This window comes from Schistosoma mansoni (assembly GCF_000237925.1).
Source record: "Schistosoma mansoni, WGS project CABG00000000 data, supercontig 0013, strain Puerto Rico, whole genome shotgun sequence".
NCBI classification, from domain to species: Eukaryota; Metazoa; Platyhelminthes; class Trematoda; order Strigeidida; family Schistosomatidae; genus Schistosoma; species Schistosoma mansoni.
In genome coordinates this window covers 296,634-311,864 of record NW_017386025.1, presented here as the reverse complement: position 1 = coordinate 311,864, position 15,231 = coordinate 296,634, and the positions used below count along the sequence as shown (strand labels likewise).

The window sequence follows — 15,231 nt, the reverse complement described above, 5'->3', positions numbered from 1 at the left end:
TTTTTCTATTTCATAGCTTAAAGGCGTTTGGATTAGAAACTTTTGAAAGTGCAGCTCTTTTTGAACGTTTACTAACACCAGTTGTATTCTTAGTTGTTATAATTTTACAAGTGCATTACTTTCATATACCATTCCTTAAAGCATCCTCATTAAATCGTTTTCAGTAAGTTTTATATTTTGTCTTAATGGTTTGAAATAACCAACAATATACATTTATACTTATGTTCATGATATGTAGTATCCTCGTTTGACCTATGTAACGGATAATTTTTAATATCGAGATACATTTTTTTTTCAATTACTATCATCATATAGATAAGGTTCTAAGTTCAGTAATGATTTGCAAATCAAATCCTTTTTATAATTTGATTAAATTTATCTTAATAGTGCCAATTTTAAGTTGTTTCTTTTGTTTTTAAAATCACATTAATCGCAGTACAGAGTGACTTTATATTTATATAATGTAAATTAGCCTAGGTGGAGTAGAAAAATGGAGTTATGACATTTGTTTTGTGAATTAAATAAATTTTCAATTAGATTGCTTAAAACATATCTTCACGGTTTCGTGTTATATCATATATTGTAGGATAGCGCTTTTGCATTCATCTTCTTTGCCTTTAATTGATATTTTTTGGTTGTTTGAAATTACCGCAATGTCGAAAATATAGTTATCATGGTTAAATAATTTACCGTTCTAGGTTATTACACCGTTTAGTCTTATAAGGTTCTGGAATTCATTCGCTTTTCAAACTTTGGAACCATGTTTGTATAGATCTTCTAGATAAATCACGCAATGATCATACAATGAGAAGCGATAGAAAGTTATTTCAAGATAAAGATCGGCTATAACTTCCTTTTGTCACTATACTGCATTTCGTTTTTAAACGACGGATACAATTTGCATTGCATGTTATCTATATGGAAACTACTTTTCATGATTATTCATAATTGGTACTTCTGCCGAATCGTATTAATGAATAATTTAAAATAGTAGAAGAGATTTTGTAGCTTTACACTTTCAGTAGATTCTATCACTATTGCAAACGAAAAAGTACTTTATATCAGACTTAATGGTCTTATCCACAAGTTGCCTTGTGTATATGTATATAAACTTATAACATTTTATTTGGTGAAACTAATCTCATGTCGTAAAATGGTCTCAATTAATATTTCAGATTGCCTCAAGTTTCCAGGGGTTCTGTGAATTCACGTTCTGGGATTTTTGACGATCGCAATTCAAATACATCTATTTCTCAGAGTAGTAACATGTCCAGTAAGTTTCAGACTTAAACAATCATTTGTAGGTTAACTCTTTCTCTACCACTTATTTCTATCATTTTTTCTATAGTTAGTCTTATGTTTATTTAGATTTCTTTCTGACCTGCATATCATTAAACCTTAAATCTTTTATTGTGTGAAGTAGTTATTTAAGTCGGATTTGTGGTTTTGTCAACACTTGTCGAAACGTCATTATTTCATCACGAGTTTACTGTTTAAGGGGAAATAATTATCGGTGACCTTCAGTCTCTTAACATTCCTAGTCGTTACATCTAATTATTTTAATTGACAGATAACTACCTTCCATTAATTGTTTATCTCCTGAAGACAGTATCATTTCTAAAAATAGTTTTCAAAGGTTTCTGACTTTATTCGCTTATAGCATGACTTATTATGTATAGAAATATTCCAGCTCAGGTTTAAAACTGAACTAATGAGATATAGTTAAAAGACAACTATATCTCTTCTTGGTTTTTCACTTTAGTCGACTGATGAAACCTAATTAACAGTTAAAAATATACCTTCAGAGCAAAATCTCTAGTCAGTTAACATTGATTTGTTTCAGTACTAAATTTATAGTCATTTACAGAAGGTTGAATCAGGTAACCATGAATCAGTTATCTCATACAAAATAGAATAGCCGATGACCTAAGGAAGAAATTCAGTTGAACTACGAGTGAGAGAAAAGTGGTAATACTTAAAAGATCGGTTGTTCCAAAATCGATGTTTTTCCGTAACGCCATATGATTAACTTGATCAAAACAAAATTAGGGGTCAAAATAATATTTCTCTGTGTAGTGATTGTAATTTATTGAGGTCACTCTCTTCTATCTTATCAGTATTTCATGGTACGTGGTGCGCGATAAGTTGAAATACTAACATATTCAACATGGTAAATCTATATTTAGTAACATGGCAGCGTACTTTATTTCTAAGATAGTTTATGAATGTTTATTTAAGTCTTTTATCCTCATTGCCTTTGAAGTATTATTGTTCATCTCGACAACTAATTTATCCACTGATTTGTTATTTCCACATATTTTTAAAAAAGTGGATTTGTGGTTATATTTGGTCTATTCTCTAATTTTATTTGCGAAATTTGTGTTAAATTTTCTAGTTTCAAACGTTGGATAACTGTATTAAATGTAACCAAGACAGAAAACACAGCATTTTCTTTGTTACATTGCCAGTCTTTAGCATTTGTACGGTATCGCCTTTATGTGGCAGTAATCTTTCAATGAGGTCACGTTGCACAAGCGTATAGTTCAGGTGCCTATACTGTTTCGTTATATACGACATTTTCTGGTCGGATTAACGTTGTGATTGTACCATATTTGGCCAAGGCTGAGATAAAAACACCATAGCTACTGCACAACGTAGGTTAATCTCACTTTCTTCATCTCCAATGAGAATCACCCAACTACCAGATACAGAAGCATTCCGACAATTTCTAATCACTTTCTTCTAAGAGTTATCGTATACACAGACTCTTATTATTTTCGTAGAAGTATTTCTCACTTTGTTAGTTTAAGGTCTATCCTATACTTATTTACGTGGGGGATTAATTAATCAAGTGCTAGCATTCATTTCATTGTCAACACTGTTAGCCACATAAACAGTGTAGAAAAGGTTCTTTACAGATAACACATTTACACTACCAACTCAATATCGTCGGCAACTAAATTAAAGTCCAGTAACATGTCTGAGAGACCCTCCAAAGTTTAACTACTAATTTTAAACAGTGGAAAAACGTGGCTGTCTGTTACTTTTGTTCAAAATACACATTATATAATAGTACTATCAAAACTACTTCTTGTGGTCCTATTTAGTTGTGTGTATAATGTAGAACTTTAAGATGCGGTCTGCATAAGTGAGTGGAATTACTACTCATGTATTTTCCAGTTGGGTATCTTAGTTGCTCTTTATCTTTTCATCGTTTAAAAATTACAACAACTTGAATCATTATTTCTCCTTTGTTAAACCCTTAATATATTTTATCGTAGATTTTATTGAAGATGTGAATTCAGCATTTCAAATAGTTGTTTCAAAATTATATTGTTGGGCTGATAGTCTCACAAATCATTGTTGGCGTTTCTTTGAAATACACTGGATTAAATTAGTTGGATTAGTGATAATTGTCACTTGTACAAATGAAGTAAGTTTTTAAATTATTGTGAAAAAATTGAAATATTGTATACCATTAAATTATTTTACTTTTTTAACACTAAATATTTTGACTTATTTTTTTCGTACTTTTTAAATTTGTGCTAATTTGATTCAGTTATCCTACTCTTTGAAAAACCAACTTACAACACTTGCGTGTAACAAATAAGAAAATAGAGATACTAACAGCTACTAAGAAACCTGTCTTCCTAAAACTGCAATTCAACGGCGATTTAGCTGGTGATGTGCTACGTGATAGACTAACTAGAGCAGCGAAGAGAACGTTTAATGCAGCCGACCTCTGTCTATCGTACTCGACCCGATATACGGTGATTCCTCAACTAAAGGATAAGTTACCTGGTTATGTCACTTCTATGTGTATCTATGAATTCAGCTGCTCCTGTGGAGAAAGCTATATTGGGCGCACTACCAGACAACTGAACCAAAGAGTTAGTGAACACCTCCCTTCGTGGTTAGGAAGAGGTACTGTCAAGGCAATACGGAGCTCGGTTCTTTCACACATGATCGATAGCGGTCATATAGTTGACAGAAATAAGTCATTTAAAGTTATTTATCGTATTCCTACTAGTTTTTCTTATGGGGTTCGATCTCGTCTCTCACACATAGCAGAAGCTATAGGAATTCGATCCAACAATCCAAGCCTTTGTGTTCATAAGAAATTTGTAACATCTTTATTTCTCCCTTGGCCTTAATAAATAATTTTATTTCCCATACTCTTTCTTCGTTTACTTTTTTTCCTTCACCCCCTCCCACCAATTATCTATTTATTTTCTCAAATATGCGTTTCACGGTCCGATTGCCTGAACACTTCCTATTACGTAATCTTATAATTTTTGTGAATGTTATTTCAGTGTCTATATTTTTCTATTATCAGAAGGGGTTTTGTGGAGATTTAGTATTTCCATAGTTGAAAGCGTGAGTCAATTGAAGCTAGACCACCAGGGAAAACCTGGAGTTAGACATAAACACCATGAGATGCCGGCTCAGTGGTCTATCGGTTAAGTGCTATGGCGCGAGACTGGTAGGTCCTGGGTTCGAGTCTCGCGAGGCGAGGTCGTGGATGCGCACTGTTGAGGAGTCCCACAATAGGACGAAACGGCCGTCCAGTGCTTCCAGGTTTTCCCCGGTGGTCTAGCTTCAATTGACCCATGATCTCATCTATATTTTTCTAATCATTGACCTATTTCCCATTATGTAACATTGATTCAAACCTTAATTATTCTTGTCACAGCCAGTACACCTGTCACCACACTATCAATTTGTACTTTTCACTTATTATGTTTATTTACGTAACCTATTCCACTGTTATCATTGAATCATAAACTGCCTTGATTGGTTTAATAATTTCGTAAATGCATATAAATATTACTGTATATTAGAGTAGACCCTGATGAGGATTTAATCGAAAACAATACTGTTCGCTTATGAAATGTTGTTCTAAATCACAATATGGGGATTTTTCAAATTTTACATTAAGTCGTGAAATGTCAGAAACTCAATGTTTTACTTGTTAGGATATTGCAAATTTATTATTATTATTATTATTATTATTATTATTATTATTATATTACTTCATAATTCTCAACTGTTTTTAACATTTTGACCATAAGAAGTAATAATGTCTTTAATGTCAATCGTAATTTTACATCTTTTGATTTTATTTATTTCTTTTCCATTATATTTCTTATGTTTAGATTTCTATTACTTTTCATATTATTTTCCACTCTATATTTCATGTCTTGTTGATTTTCTCTTGGTGTATTTGTGTGTGAGATGTAGCAGCTGAGATCGACTCACATTTGTCCCAAGTTCTATGTTGATGATAACTATATCAATTTAATCTTCCTACTAACTTTTCTAGGATTTGTACGTATACATTCTTTTGAAAATCTATTATGAGTAGTATCCTTAATTATAGGATATGATGAAGTATTCTTGAATCCATTTATTAATTTAAATAATATTCTGAAACCAACTTTTTTAAAAAATTATTTTATTGTAGGTTTCGGCAACGAATATTGTCTCTCTTATATTTCTCGTGATTTGTTTCCCTTTTCCATATCTGCATGGATTTATGACAACATTTGTTTTTATATGGACTAGTGTTCAAATACTTTGTAAGATGACTTTTCAGTTAAGTGCTGTCAACTGGAACATATCGTCATCATCTTGTGTAAAGGTAATACAATTTAAGTGTTGTTGTAATTTTTCTCTTCTACCAATATGATGTAATGTTATACTCTGACGGGTTCTATTCTAATGGGATATTGGCACATTGGATTTAGTAACACTAAACTGTTTTGTTGGAAATAGTTTTTTTAAGGAATAACATAAGCATTCTACTTCTTAGGAAAGGGAGGACGTCTTATTATAGCTGCGGCTTAGTGGTTAGAGTGTTCGACTTTCAACCACTGTGTCACAGGCTCGAGTCACGCTCCGCCTACTTCGGTTTGGGCAAGTGAGTAGCATCAGTAGTCCTCATGCAAAAAGTGTGGCTTAAAGTCAAGTACGCGAGTCTATACTTGTTAAGTCGTATATAGGGGGAATCATGTGACATGTGATTCGTTCATCTTTTGAATCTATTCAGTACCATTGCACTCTTAACAATTAAATCAAGAAACATTCCTTCCTAATTAGCCCACCAAAGACATAATTCCTTGGTTATGTCAAGCAATACTCGAACTTGGATCTCCTTATTGTTGAAAAAACGGCAATGAAAATATTCATATATTCTAGAGGTGGTTGTTTTTACTTACCATTAGAAACCGTATTTTTATTAGTAGATTTAATGGTTTAAATTGTTCCACTTTCTCTCTCTCAAACATTTGATCCACACTAGAACCGTGATTAGTAATTGGAGACATGGCTCAGAATTAGTCACATATGCCTAGATCCATTTGCGCTTTATCTTCCTATAGATCTTGAACTCCAATATTCTTACATACCTTTTCATTTTCTCGTACTATATTGTCATTGTGAAGTCTCATTACTACTATATTATTTCAGTCTGTTTTATCATTCATCTTGCCAGGTTCTACATTGATTACAATTGATTGATTATAAATGGGAAATATCTGTTTGATGATTATTGTGACTAGAAAATAATCTATTTCATTTCATTTGTTTAACGTAATTGTTTTATTACATTTTCGTTATTGATTTTCAAGCTTCACAACTCCACTACATTAGATCCAACTGACTGGCTCGGTTTTAAAAAGGTTGACAACTTCCGTCAGTATATTATGGTTAGTCTTAAAGTTATTTATACGAGCGTTTTTCGTTTGCTTAAAATTTAAGTAAAATTTTTATTAATTGAGATTATGAATCGGTCAATGTTAGACCACCATTGGGAACCTGGAAACACTGGACGGCTGTCTCGTTCTAGTATGGGACTCCCCATCAGTGCGCACCCACGATCTCACACGCCAATCCATAGAATCACACAACTATCTTTCATTGTCTGAGGTAGATAGCTGTCTCTACCCGACACGGATTAGCTTCACTAATAGCGGCTTCTTACTAGAGCTCCGGAAATCACCTCACGAAGCTAGCCATTAGTGAGCGCCTGGTAATTATCAGTAAGGGGTTGTGGAGATTGTTGAGTTTTTTGACTGAAATCATGGATCGATCAATGTTAGACCACCGTCGATCGATTCATGATTTCAGTCAAAACTCAACAATCTCCACAACCCCATACGGAAAACTGTTTATTGTTAAAACAGCAGTTGGACATTTAGTAAAAAAATTTAAAACTTTTCTTAAGTTTATATCAACTTAGAAGAAAAGGAAGTAGAAAAAAGCGAGTAAAACAAATGGAAACAGGAAACGACAAATATAATATGATATAGTGTTCTACGACTTTAATTATGTGCTTATAAGAATAACTATTGTAAAAATTACATGCTCATACGGTTATCGTGTATTTCTTGCTGAACTAATTCAGTCTTATAGTAATTGGTGTTTTTGCATCAAGTGTATGTTTAAGAAATTCGATTCTTTGATATTTATGTTTGCCATTACTATTTTTTTCTAGCCATATGGTGCATTACTGGTTGTCACTGTAGTCTGGCATGCTATAGCATATAGACAACGTCAATTTTATAACAATGATAAAATTACTCGTCCAGGTGAAGGAATTATATTTCCTGGTGTTACAATCAATTCCATGGGTTATGACTTATTGAATGTGGTTAAATTTGCTTTTAATTATGGATTCTACAAATTTGGTTTAGAGGTCAGTATTTCTTGTATATCTTCCTTATACTACAGTTATTTATAATGTAAGATACGAGGTATAATTTTCCAAAGGCGAAATCTTTTCCGAACATTTCAGTGTTAAGCTTTATACGTATGGCACTTCATACATAATCAACATTTTTTGAATTACTATTTTCTAAACTAATATTTATCATTCATCTATCGTAGGCTCACGGATTAAGACGCTTCTTAACTAGCTAGTAAAATCATCAGTAAAATCCAGTTAATAGAACTTTACTGATGTATGATGCCTTCCAATTAGCTTCATGATAGAATTTCAATGAATAGGATAGATTCATACCTAAAATTCTAGCCGTTAATATACGTAACACTATATTTAATTTATGCTTGACTATAAATCATTCCAATCCAGTCAGTGTTTCTCAAATAAACTTTATTATTGTTATATAGCTAATGAGTATGTCACTAATGATTTTCAAATTTATACAAAATGTTATTTACCTTCTTCACAGAGTGCGTGTAACTTCCAGTAAACAAATTATACTAATAGGATGTTTATTACTTATGTCAGTGTTTTGTAGTTTTTGTTTATTTACATGTTACTAAAACTGCTTATTGATCTAAGTTTGAAAAAAGGGATAATGCAAAAACATCTTATTTCAATCTATCTATTTACTTTTTTTATTCAGCTTTGTCATTGTACCACCGTTGTCACTACATGTGCACGCGTCGACGCTTTCAGTGTATTATACTTACTGCTGATGTTAGTGTTTCTATTCTCTCCACGACGAGTATGTGCACGTCTATGGCCTTCTTATATGGTAATTCTAGCTGTACTTATACCAATACAATATGCCAGTTGTGTTGGTCTACCACCTGGATTATGTTTGAGTAAGTTTTAATTTCTTTTTTTCTTGTTGATGATTTTCCTTTTAATTTTTACCTTGTCTACGTGGGTTAATAGTATCACCTTGTAGTAATATCGTTTAGAATTGTAATAACAAACTATGAAGTTGTTAAATATCTACATCATTTCATTATCAAATTAATTAGTTCCCTAGCAAATCATATGCCTGAATAATTATATTCCTACAGTAACAGATTTTATTTTATGCTTCATTCCTTAAATGTTTCGTGGTAGAAAGGCGCCAGTCCAGATGAATACTCTAGATCGTAAATCAAATAAACTATTAGTTTCCGATTCAGAAATGAAATGATTTTGTGGTAGCTGTAATATGTAACAGTTCTGGATTTAATTCTACCTGGGATCGATGATGCCTATAATAATGAGTCTTAAGCTAGGGAAGAGCAACGCCACTGTACTCATCTCTATTCTATTGTATGAAAGCTGATATTGGTCTTTAGTTAGAGATGTCTTCAATCTTAGCATATCTGGTAGGACAAGTTGGATCTTTGAAAATTTCCTGCTTCTTTATCAAAGAAGATGTTACATTAAGGGTTCTTGTTGTAGATTTTTAAGGTTATTTATTGTACTTAAAGCTTGATCATTGAGAAATTAATTATTTTTGTCCAAAATATTGGCCTTGGTAAAAATCCCCATACAATTTGAACTATATTTGACAGTTGACATTTCACTACAGGATGTTATAGCATAAATTATTTTGTTTATGTTATAATTTTATGGAGATAAGTGACAAAAATTTAAATAATTCTTACCATCCATTCATGTTAATTGTTCGATATCATTGATTAGAATAGTGGTGAAAGAAGTAGGTGAGATTTTAACATTTCGGTTTGTTTAATTAACTGTTTACTGGTACTATTTCCTCCAATGATCTTTTTTTGAAGCTTTATATATTTCAGCAAATCAATCCTCTATCTGACTGTTATACACAAATAATTTAACCATTTAACCATAATATATTCTAAACATTCCAGCGTATCCTGTTAAACAGGATAAAAATAGCTTCCTGTATTTCATTTCTAGTCACAAACCAACTTAACTAAAATGTGTAACTAAAAAATACTATCGTGACCATCAGCTCAGGATGGATATGTGTCAATATAGACTGATCAAATGCAATTCTTACTATGGACAGCAGGAAAATTCACACATATAATTGGATTTATCAAGTAATATTGTCATATTCTTTAGATTTGGCCAATCTACATATAATAAGTAATTGATGGTTTTATTTTTAGTTCCCTATAATTCAGTTTTTTGGATTGCATTTTCAGTGTTTTTATATTTTCTATTAGGTTATCCTTGGTATACCGAATCGATAGAAATTAATAATCTTCTTCAGTGGTTGTATCTACCTAGTGACTTTGGTGCACCATCTGCTTATAAATTAACTGGTATACCTATATTTGAACAATAATTTTTCTTATGCATATATGTATTTATCTTATTTTGAATGCTTCTGATGATAAACCTTTATGCAGGGCTTTCTAATTTTTTCACCATTTATTCAATCCGTTTGGGAAGAGACTACAAACAGCCAGTATAAAATGCTGGATTTCTTGGAATAAAGGCTAGAGACTGTAATAGTCTGCTATTACAAGACACTAAAGAAGTGTGTCACAGCTACTGGCAATTGTTTATGTAACCAAAGTAGGCTGTGTTAGAGCTTATGATCTTATCAAGTCTTGTTCATTAGCACATTCAATCTCTCGCACTTAAGTGTCGTAATGGTTATGTTCCCTGTCGTAACATTCTCATCTGAATGTAGATTGCATAGACAATGTAGTACGGTTCGGTGCAAAACTCAAACGACGGCAATTTTTAGTTTACGTTTTTTTCTTTCAAATTCTGAAATGATACTTGTTAGATCAGTAGATAATGGAATGTTGGTATGGATACGAACGACTTGTTTGACTTTTCTGAACTTACATCATTTTAGTCGCATATTAGGTGTTCCTTTAATTATCGTACGGTGTGTATACTGCGCAGCAGTTCGCTTTGCTTTGATGATATGAAACACGATCTTCAAAGGTGGGAGACACTTAAGTTATTGTTTGATTACGAGTTCCTTCTAAGCACTTCTCTTGCACGTTGAAATCATGGACTTTGTTGAGCTGAGGTTCAGTTTACTGTACTAGGTAACCAACAGATGATCAACCTACAGTATGATATTATTCCACACATTTTATCGATTTTATTCATTATGTGTTACACATAGTCCTATCTTTAGTTGTCCGTTATTGTTCGGATTATTTTCACTTTTTTGTTTCTCATAAAATATAATGACTTGAGTCGATATATTTATTTCAAATCTTACTCCGTTTATTCCGTTCCATGAACACGCTACTGTGATAGTGCAACTAAAATAGTGATCAGTGGATTCGATTCCCGAAATGGACATCAACTGTGAGATGCAGGTACATCCGACTGACAAGTCTCACATAGGACGAGAGATACGTCCTAGACTCCACTGCTAGCCACATTTAATCTATTCTTTATCAGTTTAATCAACTGTTTTCATGATATTTAGTATATTTGTTTTGCTTCCTTACATATCTTATTAGCTGACTTCTTTCAGTTCGCTGCAGTGGCTTTACAATTTCGTGTCTTTAAGATTGAACAACGCCCTGATTCAGAAAGGTATGATGGTGGTTCTAACCGTCCAATTTTAACTAATGAATTACCTAACGAGGAAGATCGCGATTTCGTCAGCACTAAAGAGTGAGTTACGGTTACTGTATTGAATTAATCATTCATTTTAATAATTCATTTAAAAGCAATTTTTCACGTTCTATTAGCAATGGGTGTTAAACTTGCATTCTAGGTACGTTGAACATCTGCATCTCAATTTTCTATTTTTTGAATTTCTTAAGTACGTACCTAGTGACAATAGGGATTTCTATTCCTTATTAACCATTAGGCACTAATTTTGGTTTAAATAGGCAATATTTTGTACTTTGATTGTTTTGCTGATGTCATATGAATTGTCATTCTAAAATCCACTCAGTCAGCGTCCCTTTTAGAGTTCAGAAAGATGAGTAATGTTATGTCTTACAAGGCACATTAGTAATAATTTCCCATACAATATTACATCTTTTTCTTGAGTTGTTTACAGATTTATTTCATTTGGGAACAGTTTCTGTTCGCTCATATAAAGACTATGGATTACTACTCAGTCATCATGATCGTCCTACGATACTTGTGAAAAAAAAGGTTAATTTGTTATTTCCTGGCCTATTTGTTTAATGGCGAGTGAATTTAAACTGAAAACCAAGTGTGTAAAAGTTAACCATCTTCTAAAATGATAAACTACCATAAATTATGATTAACGCACCGTAGAAGAAATCGTTGCTGCTACTGAAAAAACAAACAACGCAACAATAATTACTAGACGCTTTTATAAAGAAGCGTTTATATTTTCCCATTAAACATTAAATCCTCTCTCAAATTTCAATTTTCCAACACAATGAGAATCTATGTTTACAATATTTGTTCTACTTTCCTCTATTGTCATTGTTTTTTTGTTTTTGATCAAACATTTTGGTAATTTACATTTTTAGTATTGATGAATTACTTTTTATTTGCATTGATATGAAACATTATTTAGCCATTGACTAACTATATCAAGTTGTCACTGCACAATTATAAAAAAGAGAAGTCTTATGAATTCCATAAATATTTAGTTTATTTACATGTAGGCAGTTAATTGACAGTTACAGTTATCCGCCTAGCGAAGTGAGTGGAACCTCTCATAGCTCTTCTGACAGAGAAGAGCTCAAAATAACGGTGCGACTGGACACTGGAGAATTGTGTAGATAGGAACACGATATCAGTAGTATGGGAGAATTTATAGACCCACGCCACGTAATGTAGACGTATTATATGACTGCAGCTCAGATGATGCAAAAGATGAGTTCTACAGAAAGCTCTCCGACCTTCTCCGAAAAGCTAGGCGCTGTGATGTAGTAATAGTGGCTGGAAAGACACCTGGGTAGATCTTATGTTGTCGTGGCTCAAAGAACAGATAATGGCAACCGTCTGTTGCAGCTGTGCTCAGATAACCGCCTGTTTCTTGCAAATACTAACTTTAAGCATAAGGAAAAACATCTTTTGACATGGCAACCCCCGAAGTCTTCCCAACGTTGGACCCAACTAGATCACATCGCTATCAGCCACCGATGGAGGGGCTCGATAGAAGACTGTCGCTCATTCTGGAGCACATGTTCAGACTCAGATCATCCTCTAGTGCGAGCACGTATCTGTCTGCGTCTTACTGGACGTAGGAAAGACACTACAGGGAAACCTCTTAGGGTTCTACTTAATGATAGGCAAGCTAAGAATATATTTCAGAAACAACTAGAAAAACAGGCAGCCATGTAGGTTGTGCCCACCCCGAAGCAGCGTAGAATGACATCCGAAAAGCTGTGGAAACAGCAGTGATATCTGCTAGTTAGGTAAACTATAAGGTTAGGGAGAAACACTGGATCTCAGCAGCATTTACCGCACTGATAGATGCTCGAAAACTCATCCCACCTGGCTCTGAACATAACGAAGAGTGGAGTCAAATTAAGCGCAGGCTAATAAGAAGCCTATGTAATGACCGCGAACAGTAGTGGCTAGCGAAAGTAAGAGAGATGGAAAAGGCAACAGCAGACAACTGTTCAGACTTGTTAAAGAAACTGGCATTAGGAACCCAACTGTCAGCGAAACTATCTGAGAAAAAGATGGACATATTATTCATTCTCAATCCAGGAGATTGGATCGATGGGCAGAACACTTTAGGGATCAGTTCAACTGACCTTCAGCTACACTTCGGTTTCCCACGATCCCCAGTCGACCTGAATGGCAAGTTAATGTATGTCCTCCAACTCTTTACGAGGTTGAAAAAGCCATAGGAAATCTGAAGCGAGAGAGAGCAGCAGACCCTGACAGGTTTACCCCTGATATTTTTAAGGATGGTGGTCCAGTACTAGCAGGGAGATTGACTGAGGTCTTAGGTAGAATCTGGGAACTGGACATAATTCCATATGACTGGTCCCAATCACTGATTGTGCCAGTCTATAAGAAAGGACAAAAGTCCTCTTGTGACTATCACAGAGGAATCAGTTTGACTAATATAGTGTCGCTAATTTGCTTCATTTATGGCGTAGGCGAGATATCCGTCTAGCAACCAAAAGAAGAGTTTACTGCGCAGCAGTTCGTTCCATCCTACTTATGGCAGTGAAACACGGCCGGTAAGAGTAGAGGATATTCGTAGGCTACTAGTATTCGATCATAGGTTTCTTCGAAGCATTGCGATGTTTTATGGTGTAGGTTGGAAGAAAGCTAGCGGCGGCCAGACCAAAACGTGGCACAAAGCCATGAAGTCACTGACAAGTGGACTGGGCCATGTTGGTAGGTGTAGACTACCTGGTTGGGATCCGCGAGATGATAGCAATCGATGGTTAGAGACCTTGAATGACGTGGCTCAAAATCTTTTGCAATGGCGAAGGTGCATCCACTCTTTGTGTTCTCTCAAATTCTAATCATCTGAATTCTTCATGTCTCTATCCTTTTTCTCTTTCCAAATTTATTTCACTGGAATATGCTCCTTCAATAACATCTTCAATCCCTAATCTTTCGGATTACTGCTTATACTTTTACTAATTCTACCACTATGGTATTTAAATCGACAACTGCATCTCTGTGCTAATGTGGTATGGCTACTCGAACTGTTGTACGTATGTACGAAGTTCTACGTTGTGACTGACTGACTTAGACGTCTTATATTGGCCTATACTTTTCCTACCACTTTCGGAAGCTTTTATGCAACCAAAAGCGCTAATGAGCTGCTAATAAGTTCACCAGCGGAGAAACTTGGAATCTTTCTGTTCCCAAGTATGCTTCATGTGCATATATTAGAATGCAGGTATTGAAGATAAATACACTTTGCAACACACACATTGTGATAGATGGGCGCGGTTACTAGTTTGTTGATACATGTAGCTATAGAAAGCATAGACAAGTGCACACCTCTCATAATTACGTACAAACATAGAAGTTTTCGCTCCCAAGTATACGTTACGTGCATATACAGAATGCATAAGCCAGGCCAATACGCTCCGCAGTACACACATAGGCATAGATGCCAATACCCCAGGCTTCCAGGACTAGCATTTTCACTGAGTGAATATTGAGTATTTAAATCAGCATTGTAAGTCGTCATGGACGATGTGCTCACTTTACGCCCTCACCATATTTCGGTTTAGTGTCGATCACTGTGCACTGGTTATGGCAAAACTTATGGTCTACGTTCTGGTTCGCCGCTCCCAGACCTTATGGGCCCTTCCAGACTAGTTTGTTCAGGTACTGAAAGGAAAGTCTTCTCTAATATCACAGCCACAAAGCCAATTCAAGTCAACCACTCTTCTCTTATAATCAAGATTTAGACAGAGTGGGTGATTAATCCGATTCCCGTTTGACGGTGAAGTGGTTGGTCAGTCTGGTCTTCACTGTTCCGTTCGCGTTAGTTCATGGAGAGAAAGATCTCCCACTATTCAGAGGGCACAACGCGGAAGTGCAAGTCAGACTTTGACCTCGTAGTCAATTGACACGAACGAATTGATTTATGGTGTCGGTTTGATTGA

The 15,231-nt window shown here is 34.4% G+C and overlaps 1 protein-coding gene across 1 annotated transcript in view; it reads left to right on the top strand.

The window, feature by feature from the left end:
- Positions 1 to 15,231, top strand: part of Smp_136560 (hypothetical protein) — a gene marked incomplete at both ends in the record, with an annotated part of 48,059 nt that overhangs the window by 17,813 nt on the left and 15,015 nt on the right. The window contains 7 exons of the mRNA XM_018790818.1: positions 17 to 163; positions 1,176 to 1,273; positions 3,282 to 3,433; positions 7,496 to 7,696; positions 8,370 to 8,571; positions 9,901 to 9,999; positions 11,170 to 11,326. Coding sequence (XP_018645840.1) covers positions 17 to 163; positions 1,176 to 1,273; positions 3,282 to 3,433; positions 7,496 to 7,696; positions 8,370 to 8,571; positions 9,901 to 9,999; positions 11,170 to 11,326 — 1,056 coding nt within the window. The remainder of the gene's footprint in view (positions 1 to 16; positions 164 to 1,175; positions 1,274 to 3,281; positions 3,434 to 7,495; positions 7,697 to 8,369; positions 8,572 to 9,900; positions 10,000 to 11,169; positions 11,327 to 15,231) is intronic.